The following is a 17,360-nucleotide window of genomic DNA, read 5'->3' as shown; positions in this document are numbered from 1 at the left end:
ATCATCTTAGCAGCCCTCCACTGGGCTCTGTTCAGTACATCCATGTCTCTCTTGCACAGAAGCCAATGCCCCAGATGTGGTCTCATCAGGGCAGAGCAGAGGGGGAGGATCACCTCCCTTGACCTGCTGGCAACACTCTTCCTATTGCACCCCAGGATCCCGTTGGCCTTCTTGGCCACAGAGACCCATGGCTGGCTAGTGGTTAGCCTGCTGTCCACCAGGATTCCCAGGTCCTTCTCCACAGAGCTGCTTTCTAGCAGGTCAGCCCCCAGCCTGTACTGGTGCCTGTACTGGGGCTATTCCTCCCTTGCTGAAGGACCCTGCACTTGCCTTTGTTGAACTTAATGAACTTCACCCAACTCTTCAGCCTGTCCAGGTCTCTCTGAATGTCTCCACATCCTCCACATGTCTCCAACTAGTTCTTCTTTGCTTGCTGGTGCTATGTCCAGCAGTACACCTGTCCTCATTGCCTCATCTACCACCTTTGTTAAAAAGTTATAGTCAATGCTCTGCAGGAACCTCCTAGACTGTGTCTAGCTGTGTTGTCTTTCTAGCAGTTGTCAGGGTGGTTGAAGACCACCATGAGAACCAGGGTGTGTGACTGTGAAGCTACTTACATAGAAGGTCTCAGCAACTTCCTCTTCCTGATCAGGTGGCCTGTAGTAAACATCCACAGCGGTGTCACCTATGTTAGCCTGCCCTTTCATCCTTACTCATAAGCTCTCCACTCTCTCATCATCCACCCCTAGGCAGAGCTCCATACATTCCAGATGCTCTTTCACATAAAGAGCAACTTTACTACCTCAACTTTCTGGCCTGTCTTTCCTAAAAAGACATGTAGCCACCCATGACATAATTCCAGTCATGCAAGCTATCCCACAATTTTTATGTAATTGCAATGAGATCAAAGCCCTGCAACCCCACAGATACCAGATTTCCTCACAGAAAGAGTTGTAAAACACTGAAAAATCCTTTTGCAGGGGAAAGTAACATGCATGATGTGACACCAGAATTGAATGAATGATTATACAAGAAAGACAGAAGAAACAAATACTTTAAAAAGGTATACAATAAGAAATCAGGATATATAGAGGACATTTATTGAAGAAATCAGAAACTTATGTTAGTGCTGTCAATGAAAACTGGGACTTGCAAAGGGCGTTAAAACAACTACAGGATGTCATTTTTATCTATAAATTCAAAGGGAGGAAATAGGAAAATTGAGTCTGTTACGGATTGATAATGGATTGGAAAATCATGAAAATCTGGATATGGACTTAAAGCTAATAGATACTGATTTTCAGTCAGGAAGGATGCTGACCTTAAAAGAATAGTCGTGATAGCTAATGGGAATAGGGAAACCACTTCACATAAAATATTTATTTTTAAAAGTGGACATAGAATCCATCAGCCATGGACCTAGCAGCTAACATCGATAGTCTGTGAAGCAATGGAACAAATTCTGATAGAAAGAAAACTTTAAAGTATAGCTATAGACAAAAACTGGGATAAAATGCAATCAGAAATTACTACAATAGAAAGTATGGGATTAATCAATATCTTCCTTTTGCCAAGAGAATGAACTAAAAGAAGCATGCTCCTAAGGGAAGTGATTTATGAAAATAGAGGCAAAAAGAAGAGTTTAGAGAGGCAGGCATTAAAACAGCTAAGGGGAAGTTTGCAACAAATGTGGTTAGAAGAGGAGGTAATAGGATGAAGAAGCTTGGTGGTGGAAAGGTACTGTGAAACTGACTTTATAACAGACATGGGGTTAAAAAGTCATAGTACCCTGACAGAATTTGCTGGTGAGGTAAATACAGAGATCTCTAGAAATTCAGAGCAGACTAACAAAATAACTGTGGAAGTAAATAATTTTGAGTAGTACAGTAATAGATGTGACATACTGGAAAGTTGTACATTGGTGACTAATAAAAATGTTATACTATAAGCAGAAAGCCATCTTTTGGAAAAGACCCAGGAGGAAGACAGAGCAGAATTTTGATTCTGAGATGATTGTCAGCCATCACTGAGATGTAAATTTAGAAAAAAATAAAATTAAAAAAAAAAAAAAGTGATCTTAGGATATGTCAGCAAAAGTATTTTACAGTAGACATGGGTAAGTAATGTAGAAAGAAGCAGAAAGCCTTCAATTGAAATTCTAAGCAGGTTGGTCAACTGAGTTCAAGACAGACAAGATGAAACTGAGACAACACAGAACAGCACTTTAGGGAATGATTAGGGAGAGACAGTCATTTGATGGGTCTGGGAGAATGTGTGCAGTGTGGTCCAGCAAAGCAAACACAAAGAAGGTTTTAAGAGCTATGTATCAACATATTGAAGGGGAACTTAGGAGAAGGAAGAAAGCTTTTTAACCTTTAAAATTACTTATCTGTCTGTGAAAATCTTTAGGGTGACGGCTGAAATATTGGGACAGCACATAAAATCCCAGAACTGCCCTCCAGTGACTTGTTCCAGTTCTGGCATCAGAACTGGATGAATTGCCCAAGTCTAAGGAGAAAAATGTACAAGTTCTATGTTTGCTTTTTATGATGTAACATGAAACAATTAAAGATGAACTGGTTTTGAATACTCCCATTTGCTAAGTGTGTACACGGTTCCCTGACTGTGATGATCTCGCAGGGTAACTGTGACCTCCAGACTAAAAGAGAGGAGGCCTCTTATAGAATCATAGAATCATTAAAGTTGGTAAAGACCTCCAAGATCATCTGGCCCAACTGTATTCTTTTTAGATGTCATCTAGTTAAAAGGGCATGACTTAGGTTTTCCCTGGTTCTGTGTATATGTAAGAACAAGTTGGCAGGAGGGAGGGATATGGAATAGGAGTGCATAGGAAATACATGCTTAGGAAAAGTATATAATGACCACTGAAATGACTTTTCCTTTCTTCATTTTCTGCGATTATGGGATAGGTACTGTTGTTAATTATCACACAGAGTTTCTAGTAAGTTGTTTTGTGCTTTCAAATAAAAGGGGTGCTGTTCACCGGACCATTTATGAGTTGCTAAAAAAGCAGTATTTACTCAGAAAAATGCCGTCATGTCTGTTTTTATGTGCATAGATAAGTAAAGCCCTTATCCAATCTGCTGAAATCAATAGAAGTCTTTCTCTACATCTTAAATGAGCCCAAGAGCAAATCAAAACTCAGAATATATATTCAGGTCATTTGTTTTCTAGTTTTGAGGTTGACACAGAGTAGAAATAAAGGGTTTGGGGCAATAGCCTGGTCACATTGACTTACTACATTTTCCTTCAGCTGTTCTCTTAAAAGTCAAGGAGATTATTCATGAAATAGGTTGTTATTCAGTGTCTGTAGTAGTCTTAATGCAGCACAAGGGCTCTGTGCTTAAATGGGAATGAAAGATCCATATTGCCAGAATTCAAAATGTCCAGATTTTACTCGTGAGGTCAATTGCTTATTTTGAAATGTGAACAATTTTCTGCTTGAAATAATGGAAATGATCAAACCCTATTAATGTACAGAGCTGTGGCTAAAACAGCATACATTGACTTTTCACTGGCATGCAAAAATGCATGTCATATAGTTTGTATTTCACTACAGAATTAAATATATATAGAGAGAGATAGGTAATGTAATGTTCTGTGAATAAGATTCAGAAGTGGCAAACTATTATTTAGCTATTTATGGGTTTCCAGAATTAAACACATGTATATACTGAAGTTAACTATACAGGCAGAAATGGAAATACTCAATTTATAGAGTTGGGGATGTTGAAATGTGTAAGTATGTATTTACAGATTTTGTCACTAGGTGAACTCTTTTTTTTTTGCTTTTTCCTTCCAGTTTGCTCCCAGTATTCTAGAGGAGTTTTTGCCATTTTTGGACTATATGATAAGAGATCAGTACATACCTTGACCTCATTCTGCAGCGCCTTGCACATCTCCCTCATCACACCGAGTTTTCCCACCGAAGGCGAGAGTCAGTTTGTGCTGCAGCTGCGGCCATCTCTGCGAGGAGCCCTCTTGAGCTTGCTGGATCACTATGAATGGAATCGCTTTGTCTTCCTGTATGACACAGATCGAGGTGAGTTGCAACCCAGCTTTATTATCTTTTTAGTTTGATTGTTTTGTGCAAGAACTGTACATTTTTTTATGGTATTGAGATCCTGGTGAGTCTTAAAGAGCCTTTGAATTGAAATACCATTGACTGAATAACCCTGGCTGAAGGAAGAATTCCTTAGCCTGAAAATACTGGATATTGGATACAAATAGCATGCAACTGACCAGCAGAATCCTGCATTTTAGGTCATTAATGCTAAAACATTTTAATGAATGTTAATGAAACAAACAGTTCAAAAAGCAGTACAGATCAGTTCACGTTTCAACTCACTTCATAAGTGAGAGCAGTACAAAGAAGTTGAGAGGACCAGCCACGTTTTTGCTGCACCTGCACTGGTATAAGCTGAGATGTGAGTGAGCTCATGCTTTCGGAGGTCAAGGCGGAGGCTCACTGAATGTGAGGCCCTCAGGCTGCAGCAGAGAAGAGAAGGTAGGAGATGTATCTACATGGCAGCAGCAGGAGAGGATGATGCAGTAGCCATCTCTGTCCACTGCTCTTTTCATCTGGAGTTACCTCTGCAATCAACTTTGCTTTTATAAAATTCATGGTGCATTACAAAAGGCCACATTCCCTGTTTACATCCTCCATTCCACATCCCAGTGCATCTCAGAACCTTTTAAGTGGTAGAAAGCTGCAAGTGCATCACTGTACCTCACCACTTACTGTAGGATTGTGAAGTAAAATCTCACATTCTCCACATTGTGCATTCATTCTGTTGGCAAAGCACTTTGAGTATGGAAGAGTATTTAGCCAACACGGCTGAGCTTCTGTGAAAGAGGCAAGATTTTTATGTTGATGGCTTATTTTCAGGGAAAAAGTGTGTGGTGTAGCTGTAGTCAAATAATTATTTTACTACAGCTGTTTCAATATAGCTCCCCATGTGGACAGGCTATTCTAAATTGAAGTGGCTTTATTCCAGGGTAATTATTCTGCAGTAGAAATAGGGAATTTTACTGACCTAACTAAATCTGTTTAATTATTTGATTATGGCTGTAGAAGTCAATTTTCTTGTATATACAAACACTACACTTCAGTGAGAATTTTGCTTGATAAACTGCCTAAATACCTGAATTTAAATAAAAATGATTAATGTGCCAAAATGAAAGGGCTTGCATTGTTCCATAATTGTTGGTGTTTTTTTGTTGTTGTTTGATTAAAAAAAAAAAGATTTTTTTTAATGTTTGCTGGACCAACAAGGGAAGCTCTGAGAGGCCTTACAGAATACACTAGGTAACGTACTAGAACAAGTCCAGAGAAGGGCCATGAGGATGATCAAGGAGCTGGATGGAGCACCTCTACTGTGAAGACAAGGTGAGGGAGTTGGGATTGTTCAGCCTGGAGAAGGGAAGGCTCGAGGGAGACCTTAGAGCAACCTTCCAGTACCTAAAGGGGGCCTACAGGAAAGCTGGGGAGGGACTCTGTCAGGAAGTGATAAGACAAGGAGTAACAATTTTAAACTACAAGAGGGGAAATTTAGATTAGATATTAGGAAGAAATTCTTTATTAGGAGGGTGGTGAGGCACTGGCACAGGTTGTCCAGAGAAGTTGTGGATGCCCCATTCCTGGAGGTGTTCAAGGCAAGGCTGGATGGGGCTTTGGGCAACCTGGTCTGGTGGAAGGTGTCCCTGCCCATGGCAGGGGGGTTGGAATCTTTAGGGTCCCTTCCAACCAAAACCATTCTGTGATTCTGTGATTCTATAACTAAGCAGAGGAAAAAAAAAAAAAAAAAAAAAAAAAAAAAAAAAAAACAGTGAATTTAAAAGTGTTCTTACTCAAAACAGTAATGAGGAGCAAGAAAACAAGCACGCAATTACAGATGAGATCCTACAGGTCCAACAATTTGTCAGGAGAAGAAGTGCACAACCTGCAGTCACCTTTCTCATCTAAATTCACATGCTTAATTAGATTGAGACATCATTCCTAAGCATGCAGTATCACACCAAGGGCAGTTACAGAAAATCATTTATAACAGTGTGGTTAATAAATGATTCCTATGGCACTGAACTCAGCAGCTCTGAACACACTGGTGTGTCTTTGATAGGCTGGATGCAAGGAGTGCTACACTGGATCATCTCTTAAAATCTGAATAGGTCTTGTGACTCTATTTAATGCAGGAGAAAATAAGATTTGATGTATCTTTAAGTAGTAGGATGACTGTAAAGATATATTCTTGATGAATAATTTTCACTACCATTCCACAACAGAAATTTTGAATGCGGGGCTCAGAAAAAAAGAAAAAGAAAAAAAGGAAAAAAAAAAAAGAAGAAGAAAGTGGAAAAAAAAGTAAATATATTTTAATTCAGTGTAATAAGAATATATATATATATATATTGATGTTGAGTTACATAGGATCTCTTTCAGTGAGGCTGGAATGTAGTCATGTAGTCATGTCTAGATTTTTGTTAAAGATACTTCCAGTCCATGCCAGACACTTCCCTGTCTCTCTGAGAAGCTCCATCCAACCAAACTGTAGGAACAGGAATCACTTAGCCTTTTGTTTTTGACTCTGAGCCTGAAAATTGTTCTTTGCAACTTAACCAGAAAACTACAAATAAATTCTTATGCAGGAAGGTAAACAATAAGTATAAATTCCAGCCAGACATAGTAGCTGTTTAGGAAGAGGGCAGCATTTAGGGTTGTTGTTCTCAGACCTTATTTCCCAGCCTTTTCATCTGCCTCGCTTCTTGCTTCTCTTGCATGCTGCTCAGTTGCTGCTTGCTCTTAAGGGGTGAACATTTAATTTCAGGTATTAAGGTGGGTTCTCTGCTGTATCATTCTGTTCATCTCTGGACAGACACTCAACTCCCTGTAGAACCCCAGTCTTTTTGCTACCAGGGATGTCTATGTTAAGCATTTTAGTTCAGGTCAGGAATGCACTTCTGCTGCAGCTCTCCAAGTCATTCCCACGTTCCGCACCTGGGTTTATGCTGTGGAGTTGTCTTGGTGCTCACAAACTCCAGCGGGATGGTGGCTTCAGCCAGTATGTTAAATCCTTTTCTGACATTCTTTCAGTCTTGTCATCTGGAAAATCACTGTCCTGTGACAGAATGCAGATTGTAGGAAGAATGACAAGGCTACAAAATGCATTGTAACTAGCAGGGAACATTACAGGCTTTGCAAAAAACATCAGACCTGATGACAGAAAATGCAACTCGTTACTTAACAGAGAAGGTGAGCAAGTAAGGAGGAGGTTAAAACCTCAAAGGCCCTTTGGTTTCAATACATCGTCCTTTCTCCTACCCTCCTTCCATAAAAAGATTTAATTATGACCTGGTGCTTAATACAATGAATGTAAACAGCAATTACTATTAACAGCAAGGTGCCAGGTACACAGACAGAAAAAGGAAAGAGCAGGCTGAAGAACACTCAAACGAATTACACAACACATAGCAAGGAAGGCCTAAAATGAAAGCCATGCCTTCCTGAGATACTCAGCAGAAAAGGGAAGTCCCACAGAGGTGAAGTGCTCAGTTGATGTCATCATAAAGGAAGATAAATGAAAGGACCAAATGGGCAGACCAGGAGAACATTTGGTTTGTGTATGTTCTTTCGTTGTGATTGAGAGGTATTTCTTTTATAAAGAGGCAGACAATCAAGTGGGAATGTGCATCTGTAAATCACTGTGGCATTTTAGACGGGGCAGAGGTGTGCCTAGGGTTGTGTTTTGCTAGTTGTTGACAATAATTTCTAGCACCAGAAAGCAAAAGTTGGAGCCTAAAGCCATAGAAGAAAGTTGGAGAAGTTTGTGTGAGGTGTAAGAAGCTGTTTAAGCTTGTGTTAGCTGTCCATGCTGTGTGCAGCCTTGCTGAGAGCTGGGATAGCAGTTGGTAAAATTGCAGGTGTTACCCAGAGCTAAGGAAGCCCGGGGTGGAGACAGTCAGAGGGGCTGTAGGGCTATGGGGGACACCAGTGAGGGCTGCAGTCAGTGAGCTGGGAGGTGCTTTCACCAAAGTAAAGCAGCCATTTGAATCCAGCCCTGTTTCCCAGCAAGAGTTGTCAGTCCCTGACTGTGACTAAAGAGCAGTAGCAGGAGGGGGAGAGCCACCAGCTGGCCTAGCAGTTGGCTCAGCAGAGGCAAGAACTGTAAAATAGTTAATAGTTCTCCTCTAGAAATTAGGCATTGCATGTGAGCTGTTTATGTACCGTGTTGTGTTGTTTTATTTTTTTCTTTGTTCCTTTTAATTACATAGTGTTCATTAAACCAATTCAGTCATGTTTGCAGGTGAGAAAAAACAACTCACTGCACAAGATAAACTTAATTTCCCTACATTTCTGGATAGTGTTTTTATAGCAGCTCCTTTAAAGTTGAAACCATTTTATTTTATGAAAATCTAAACCTGGCAGAAGAGTTACACAAGTGCTGATGGTCTGTTTAAATTAATCCTATGCTACTTAGAGCAGCAAAATGCAAGCTTTTATCTTTTGAGCACTTGTGGAGGATTGGTGAGGTTTCAGATGTCTGGAGAAGGTAAAGAAAGGTATGGGAAATGTATAGCTCTCCCTCTTTGAGAGAGATTTTGGAATTGGTTATTAATAATCAATTTATCAGGCTAATCTAATTTTCTCCCTTGGTAGAGTAGCTGTCACAGCAGTAAGCAGTAGGTCTGGTGTAACTTTCTACCTCCTGTGATGATGCCTCATGCCTGAAACAGAAAACAGAAAAGCAACTATAGCCTGATGTCTGGAAAATTAAGAAACTATACCCTTAAATAGTTGTTAATGACACATGTTAAAACTAAGAGTAGCTCTCAGATGAGGTGTGAGGATTTGTCTTTGCTCTAGTCTAGTGAACTTCCAGAGTGAAGTTGAGAACAGCTTTTGTGGATGCTCAACCTCAGTGAGTTAAACAGAGTGATGCAAGATAAGTGATGCAAGCTAAATTGAAAGTGATCTTGCTAGATAGATCAAGGAGGTGAAGTATGATAAAGGCTGTGCAAAGGTTAAGCTTAGGAGGGAAGAACCAAAGGTACAAACACAAAGTGCAGAGTAACTAGCTTGGCACTAGTATCATAAGAAATATTTCAGGAGTGGTGGAGAGCCTTAAAAATAATGCAATTCAAGACTGTTTTACTGTTTCCAAGAAAGTAGATATATTGAGATGAAAAAAAATTGCATGTGGGAATGGAAGCTAGATGTTGCTCCCTCTCAGCTGGCTGAGATGTTGGGTTTCACACTTCAACAGCAAAGATAAAAAATATCTGCTAGCTGAGGAAGTGGAATGGAATCGAGTGAATAAGGCACACAGAGGATGTAATGCTGGCAGTACTGTGTCCCACCATTTTTCCTTGGTATTTGAAAACACTAGGTACTGTTCCTAGCTGCATCAAAGGCGTTTGGTATGAGCATGGAGCAAGGATCAGGCATCCATTGCTGGAATGGCACTCTTGTTACTGTTGACCACATATAGATATCACATACATAAATTTCAAGAGTCCAGAGGAGAGGAGTAATATGAAAAAAAATAATAAATTAAAAGCATAACCTGGGGGGGGAAGGGAGTGGGGGAATAATAATATTAAAGAACTGAGATCATTCTTGGAGAGAAGGTCTGTTAAGGAGCAAAGACCAGTTCTTTTTTGTACACACTGAGATCTTTTTTGGACCCACTGAGATCAAGGAAAGAATTATAATTATTTTGCAGGAAGGCAGATTTAGGGTGTTAATATGAAAAGTGTTTCAGCAAGGTCAGATAAGCACTATAATAAACCGAGCAGATTGTGGGGATTCTTACCATTGGAGGTTTTAAGGAAGAGATTAGAAAATATCTGCAATGGTGATCTGCTTTACTACATCCTGCCTCAGATGATCTCTTCGGTCCCCTCAGGATTTATATTTATGTAATTTTCATGATTTCTCCAGGAAACTGGGAATGGTTTCTTCACAGTACTTGAAATTAAGTACTGTGAAAAATTAAGATAACTTAATTTTTTACTATGGAGCAACTTTCAATAATATATTATTGCTATTCAATTATATATATAGCCTTTGTAAAACATTTAGTATGTTCCATTATTCAAAAATAAGATCAAAAACATTCTAAGTGACTTAAGATAAAAACACTGTAAAATCAGGTCGAAGGACTATAATTATAATATGGCTCTCAATAAGTTGAGTTATTGTTCACTGAGCATTCAGAAACTGCAAGAATTGGCCCTACATCAAGTATTACTTGATATTTTTACTGTGCTTCTGAACAAATTTGTCAATGTCTTAATAATGAAAAAGAGAAATAATGTTATAGCAAGCTGGAAAGTTATTTTGCTATTTAGCTCAATTGAAAGAGCTAGACTGCTGAAGCCAGTAACAATCTAGAAATACAACCTGCCTATTTATCTGCATAAAAATACTGAATAGAGATTCTTATTAGTGAAATAAGTTCAAAAGACCAATTGCTGCTAATAAACAACATCTTGGAGATGAACATGCAACACAGTACTGCCAAGAAAAAGTTTTTGCCACTAAGTGTTGTTTAATTACTGATTGTGTTCTGCATAACATTGTTGAGCCTAGACCTATAGCATTCTTACCTTAAACTGCTAGAATGTCACAGGGTGTTTCAGGTAAACTTGAGAAACAACAATTACATACTGGTTCATAGGGAAGATTAAAATAGCAACCTGACTTTCTTCAGTTGCAGTGATCTGCTTGGTCTTGGGTCCTTTCTTTTATAATGTTCACCAAGAAGAGTTTGCAAGGTTTCCCACAACAGGTGTTTTTCATTCTGCCAACCTTTGACAAAATGTCCAAGAATAAAAGAGAAACAGAAGCTTATGACTGTGTCCACTACATGAAAACAAAAGTTTCTTATCTGCAGTGTGCAATTATTTACCAAACTTTTGTGAAATAAAGAGCAGAGCTGCCACAGCATTGCAAAAACATTGAAATGATGTATTTTAGAAAACAAACAGCGTTGGATAACTGGTCTCATTGATTTTGTTGCTGCTTGTATTTTATTGACCACTTGTATTTTATCAACATTTTATTGACTAACATCTATTCTGTAGGTTTAAAATTTTTGGTATTTTATGTCTTGACAATTTTTGAGATTAAGATCATCAGTATTCTCAGCATGACAGCTTTTTACATATTTCAGAGTAGTATCATTAAATCAGGTCTTGTGGTGAAACTGGTTTGGAGATTTCAGTAGCCCTAATATATACCAGGGAATAGGTTTTCACTTATGCTGTAGGTGAACAGAAAAAGATGTGTTAAAGAAGCCATTCGTCATCATCAAAAACCTTCTAGATGGGCAGTGGATCATGTCATACATGTTAGGATCCAAGTACCACTGTGTTTGTTGCTTACCAAAGTCCTGTTGTAATTTTGTGCAGGCTGATCTGAACTGATACATGGAATGTAGAGAAAAAGTTTATAAAATATCATTGAATAAAGAACACTGCAGTAAGTTTTTCAGCCCCTTCATACGATCTGCCTCTGTCTATACTCAGTAATACCATGTTTCTAATGGAATAGACCAATGTACCTCATCCACTGATAACTGGTTTGTAAATATTTATTTTTGCCCGTGTTAGCTCATTCGTAATTATACCAGCAACATGCCAGCTTGTTGTCATCTTCTCAGCATCTGATAAAATCTTGAAAATATAGGTAGTAAGTGTACACATGAAACAGAGATGCATCAGCATCAGTAACGATACTATGATTTTCCATCTTTCCTTTGTCTTACCGCCAAGGAGAAGCAATAATAATAAAACAGCATTGAAATCTAGTAATGAACTCGGAATTCACTACATATGAAAGTCTTCCAATGGCTTCATTAAATAAAAGTACTCCTCTTGTTTTTGAACGCTCAGCAAAGGTGGAAATACAGAAAGATACAGAAATAAAAAACTGATCATTAGGTGTACAGATGAGTACCCTGACTTTGCTATTCCGTATAAGATGTGGCTCAAACTTAGCTGCATTAGCGTGCTTTGGTCATCTAGCTAAGCACTCAGAATATGCAGTATAACCTAATATGCAAACACCATAGAAATATATCAGTCAGGAAACATTAAATAAAGGACTGCCCATTATCTTCCTGATAGAAAGAATTTGCTTTGTGTCTTGTGTCCACAGCCATATGGCTCTGGCTTCTGTATGCTTTCATATTCCAACATCCTAAAGTAAATAGCATTTCTATTTCCAATGGGTTGTTCTATTAATTTCAGAGCAATTGCATCTCCAGAACCTGGCACAAACAGTTAATTTGTTGTTACCTGCTTCTGTAACACCTTCATTTACAGGGGGGCATGTCATTTTCAGCTGTTTGTTACACACACATTCTGTATTTTACTTGAAAGCAGAACAATGTAATTCTGAATATATGCTTCCACTTATTCTCTGAAAAGAAAAGTTAACTTCAGGTGCTCCTACGACTTACGAGTACTGTTGTGGCTCAGCACATTTCTGAGTACATGCTGTACCTGAATATATTAGTAGACATTGTTCTGAGGAGCATTTTTTTTCACTTGCTCCATATAGACAAGTCATAAATAAAAGCACTGCAAACCATATGTTGGGATCTGTATGCTGTAAAAATTAATTCTGTGATTATTTCATACTATATCAGAGTGGGTAATTTATATGCATACTAATAGGATTTATATTTACCTTTTCCATAGATTAAATAAACTCCCTCCAGAGAACAATGCTTTAAGTAGAAATGAATGTTGTGATTTACTGATTATTTAGCTTTTTTGCTACTCTGCCTTTTGTTACCTAGATATATATCAGTGATATCACCATTGTCAAAAATCTGCAGAAAAACTGTCTTTAGAGAAGGGACTGCAGCAACCTTACATCAGCATAGCCAAGAGCATCTTTTCTAAGTATGAGGCTGTCCTATGTTTCCACTACACATTGGTCAGTATTAGTAGTGTAGACAGTTGATAGATACAACAACCAGCAATGCAGACCTCTAAAGAAGACCTTGAAAAGACTCAGACGAGGAAGCCAGCCACACATCCAAATGCTTATGCTTTAGAAATTTACTTCAGTGTGGACATCTGAGTCCCGCAGCTGCTGTACATAGCCTTTTATATGGCCACAGGTGTTGGCTTCAGTGCTGGAGCACAGAGTGGTAGCAAACAAAGGGGAGTATAGTCGATGCTGCCAGAGACCAGACATAGTGCCAATTTAATACTGAATGTAAAACAAATACTCGTGCCAATTTGTTTCTAAATGCATTTTTAGTTAGAAAAATTAGCTTGTTTTTTGAGAACATTATCTATGTGTGGATAAATGTTCCAAGTTTTAATACGGTATAAAGCAGGCTTCTTAAATAAATAAATAAATAAATGAACAAAATATATACTTAAAAATAGCCCTACAGCATAGACTTACACATATCAAAACATATGATTATATTGCTTTTTGCTGTTATTGTTTAAAAAAATAATTGTATTAGACCAATTCTTAATGATCTCTCTCTCCATGGTATATTTTGTGATACAGTTATCCCTTATGTAGTACAAGTGACTTCTAGGGCACTGCAGCAGGAAGCAAAGATAATTCAGCATTAGAGTATATTGTGAAGTAAATCTGTATGTTTATATCTGGACCTGGACATTCTTAATTCAGCTGATTGATCTGTTATTGTATCATCTATGCAGTCTGTAATTTTAAAATTACATTATCTGCTCTTGTGAAGAATGTATATTCCAATGCATTCAAATTTTCACCATTTTGAGATACATCTTGCTTGTAAAAAGGCATTTCCCTCATTAATTGCAGCTGAATCCTATTTACATACATATTTTTGCAAATAATTTGTCTTTGCTCGGTTCCAAAAGGAGAGGTGGAAGTGTAGAGATCCTTTTAAGATGATTGAATACTTATCACAGTACTACAGATGCTATTTCTGCTTCTGCACAGGGAATTTCCTGCACTAGTATTTACAGATAATAGCATTAACAGATGCTTCTGTTACCAAAACTGCAGTGAATGTTTGAGGTGTTTCACATTTTGCAATTGAAAAGAGAGATACCAAAGGGTCCTTCAGTTGTAAGGAATCAAAATCTTTCTTTGTACCACCACCTTGGTGGGTTTTAATATTAATGCACACCTGGATGCTGCAGGAAGTTTTCCTGTGGGCAAAGGACATGTATTTTCTTCCAGTTTGACTTGGATTGCAAATGGCCAACAGAACATTTAAGGTAGTTTTGAAGATCTGGGCATAATAAATGACAAAAGTGCCAGGAAAGAGAAGTTGGGAATACAACACTGTGGTTGCTAGTCTAGATCCCTGGAACAAATAGGCATTTTATGTTAATCTGTCTTTGATAAAAAGAAACTATCTGGGGAGTAAGGGCCTGTATCCTACATCTTCCGCCTCCTAATGGAGAGCCCTACTCAACATGGGACAGATGTTACTCTGGAAGATCCTGTGTAGACACTTATTTCACAAAAGCTATAGGAGCTAATTTTTCTCTGTAGACAGTTCAGAGTAAGAAAACTAAATAGAAAGTAGCCTGTGTAGTTGCACTTTACAAAAAATGGACATGGAAAGATAATAGCAGCACTTTTAAGTGAGTTTATTCAAATAAGTTCCTTCTAACAGAAATGTAGACGTTTGTTAGGAAATCATTTGATTTGTACTAATGAAATCAAGTGGAAAAGACAGTTTGCTTTTTAAGTAAATTAGATAAAACAAAGGCTTAGCATATTTGTGTATTCACATATTTTCTTCACGTTAAAAACAAAATACCCTATTTAATGGGATAGGTAGTTTCAAATAGATCTGATTACTCAAAATACTCTTAACAAACTTTAGCTATTGGAGTTACGTGTGCCTACTTTGCCAAACTATAGAGTTTACATTTGGTAATATAAAGGAAATCATGAACCAGATCCTCAAACAAAATTACTATCCCAAGCACAGACCTATCAGTTACTGTTTGTGTGTTGATGTGGATGGCGTTTTATAAATTTGTATATGTACAAGCAAGTATGTGTGTGCTTATATATGCACAATAATAGTTATATTTCCTGGCTTTGTCTGGATGCAGAACAGCTACAATCATTTAAGTCTCAAAAAGCTTCTTGTCGTGGAAGCTCAGCTCATACTACTGAAAAGTCTTCTAGCAGTAATTTTAGGTTTTCCTTTCTTTTCTTTTATCTAATTTGTATTTTCATTTTAATTGAAACAAAACTTCCTTTACACTGTTTAGCTAGTATGTCTCAACATCCTCCAAGTTTTATTTCAATAACTATTTGGAACAGGAAATTCATCTATACCAGTTTTGTTCCATTACAAGTATTTTGAAGTTTACTTTTCAAAGAAATGATATCTGGGGAAAAATCTCATAGCTAATTCTATAAAATAGTTGTTTTACTGGGAAAAGAACTTCCTTTCTCTGAAGTGTTTTTTCCAAAAAAGCTTTAGAAGATCAATACAGTATTTTATATATCTTTTAGGTTGTGCCTTGCATGAGAATGGTTTCATACAAGTTGTGAGAAGATGAACTTTCTTTCTCCTTTGGACCAGAATTTCCAGTTTGGGGTCCTTAATCCCATGTTGCTGTCATGGGCTGTGTATAGTGCTGCAACAACTTTATCTTCTTTAACTTCATAAACTCTGCTTGATAGGGCCTCCCAAAACTCAGTTTTATCTATTTTGTTCCTCACTTTTCTACTGATGCAGGAAGGTTTAATTACCTTCAACTGTGTTATCTCATGAATCACCTTAGTATCTGCTCATTGCTCTCTGTATTTTAAACTTTCACATATTTTCACAGATTTATTTGCTTGATTTCTCATTTCTTTTTCTCTTTGATCACTTTGCATCGCGTTTCTTTTCTACATTCTCTTCTACTCCATTTCCCAGTAAGCCTGATTCATTTTCAGCACTGGTGCATTATTTGAGAGCCCTGGAGCATCCTATTGGCTTCTATTTCTGTTTCTACTGTTCACAGTTGTCACAGGCTAAGGTTTTTAGCTTGAAATATTTTTTTTTTTAAGTATAACAGGAGACTTAAAATCAGTTTCTGTCTCTGCCTGCCATGGAGGAAAAACTGCAGCTCTGTTTCCAAGATGAACAAATGGTTATCAGGATATCTCAAAGGATTACCATTCCAATTTGAATGGAAAAAACAAATATACTTGTTTTTATTCTAAATCAGTTTAGAAAAAAGAATTAACTTAAGTTTTGATTTACTTTCATTATTGCTGCTAAAAATGTGGATGAAATTCACATGCATGTATCACCAAACAGTAAAAAGAGAGGTCCACCAACTGCGTTATCTCTTGTATCCTCAAATGAACTTCCAGACTACCAGACAAGAGTGGTAATAGGAAATGCATAGAGGTGCAGTATTTTGTCTGTGCTAAGAGCTGAATTCACAAGTAGTTTAAAAGCCAAATTACATAATCTCTCCTCCCGCAAGTCAGGCACGTTGCAGTGGCCACCGCACAGCTGCTGGCCTGGGTGGCATCCAGGCAGACACAGTCACAATTGTCTCTTTTCATCTGGGTCATTCTGAATTCCTTCAACAGGAAATGGAACACAAGCAGAAAACTTTTAAAAACATCCCAGACATGAATCAACAAAAACCCGGAACATCTGCTCATCAAAGCTCATCAGAAAACAGTGTATTTTATTTACACTACTCTTCTGCATGTACTTAGAATACCTAATGAGATTAGGGATCACTGGAAAATATTGCTGGTATGAAGCGTCCATTTCACTTTCCAGATTACAGGCATAATCTACACAAAGTATCTGAAACAATAAATCACATCCACAGGCACTGTGATTTTATGTATTTATTTATTTTAGTGGAAAGTGATGCAGCTTTATTAAATCAACAGTTGGCACCAAATCCAAGCTGGCCAAAACCAGGTACAATATTTTAATCAATATTTCATTTCAAAATTTCTTTTGAAGATAAAATAGTGCTAGCAAATGAGAGTAGAAAGTGCAGATAAATAAGTGGATTCAGCAAAAACAGTGAGGAGCAGTTTCATTTATAAGGAAATGTAGGGTCAGATACTCAGGTAGACAAGATCTGCATAACCTACTGACTGCATCCTGAACTACCAGGGAATCAGGCTACTGTATTTAAACTTTTATCACTACATAACTTTTCTGATCCATAATCAGTCCTCATTCAGGATTTATGAATCCTCATGTCCTTGTGTGAGGTCTTAATACTGGGGTGGGTTTAATTTCAGCTATTTGCTTACTTGTCCAGAATAAGAGCTCTGATACATACCGTTATTTTCAGTGATTTGTATTTTTGTAGAGTTACATGTTATTACA

At 37.7% G+C, this 17,360-nt stretch overlaps 1 protein-coding gene across 10 annotated transcripts in view; it reads left to right on the top strand.

Moving 5' to 3' along the window:
• Positions 1-17,360, top strand: part of GRIA4 (glutamate ionotropic receptor AMPA type subunit 4) — a 225,924-nt gene that overhangs the window by 73,236 nt on the left and 135,328 nt on the right. For all 10 annotated transcript variants that reach the window (XR_003500434.3, XM_005016336.6, XM_005016337.6 and 7 more), the window contains one exon: positions 3,824-4,063. Coding sequence is in view for 8 of the 10 variants with exons in the window: in XM_005016336.6 (XP_005016393.1) it covers positions 3,824-4,063 (240 nt within the window). In the remaining 2 variants the exon portion in view is untranslated. The remainder of the gene's footprint in view (positions 1-3,823; positions 4,064-17,360) is intronic.

Source organism: Anas platyrhynchos, chromosome 1 (genome assembly GCF_047663525.1).
Source record: "Anas platyrhynchos isolate ZD024472 breed Pekin duck chromosome 1, IASCAAS_PekinDuck_T2T, whole genome shotgun sequence".
NCBI lineage: Eukaryota > Metazoa > Chordata > Aves > Anseriformes > Anatidae > Anas > Anas platyrhynchos.
This window is presented reverse-complemented; position numbering and strand designations above follow the sequence as displayed.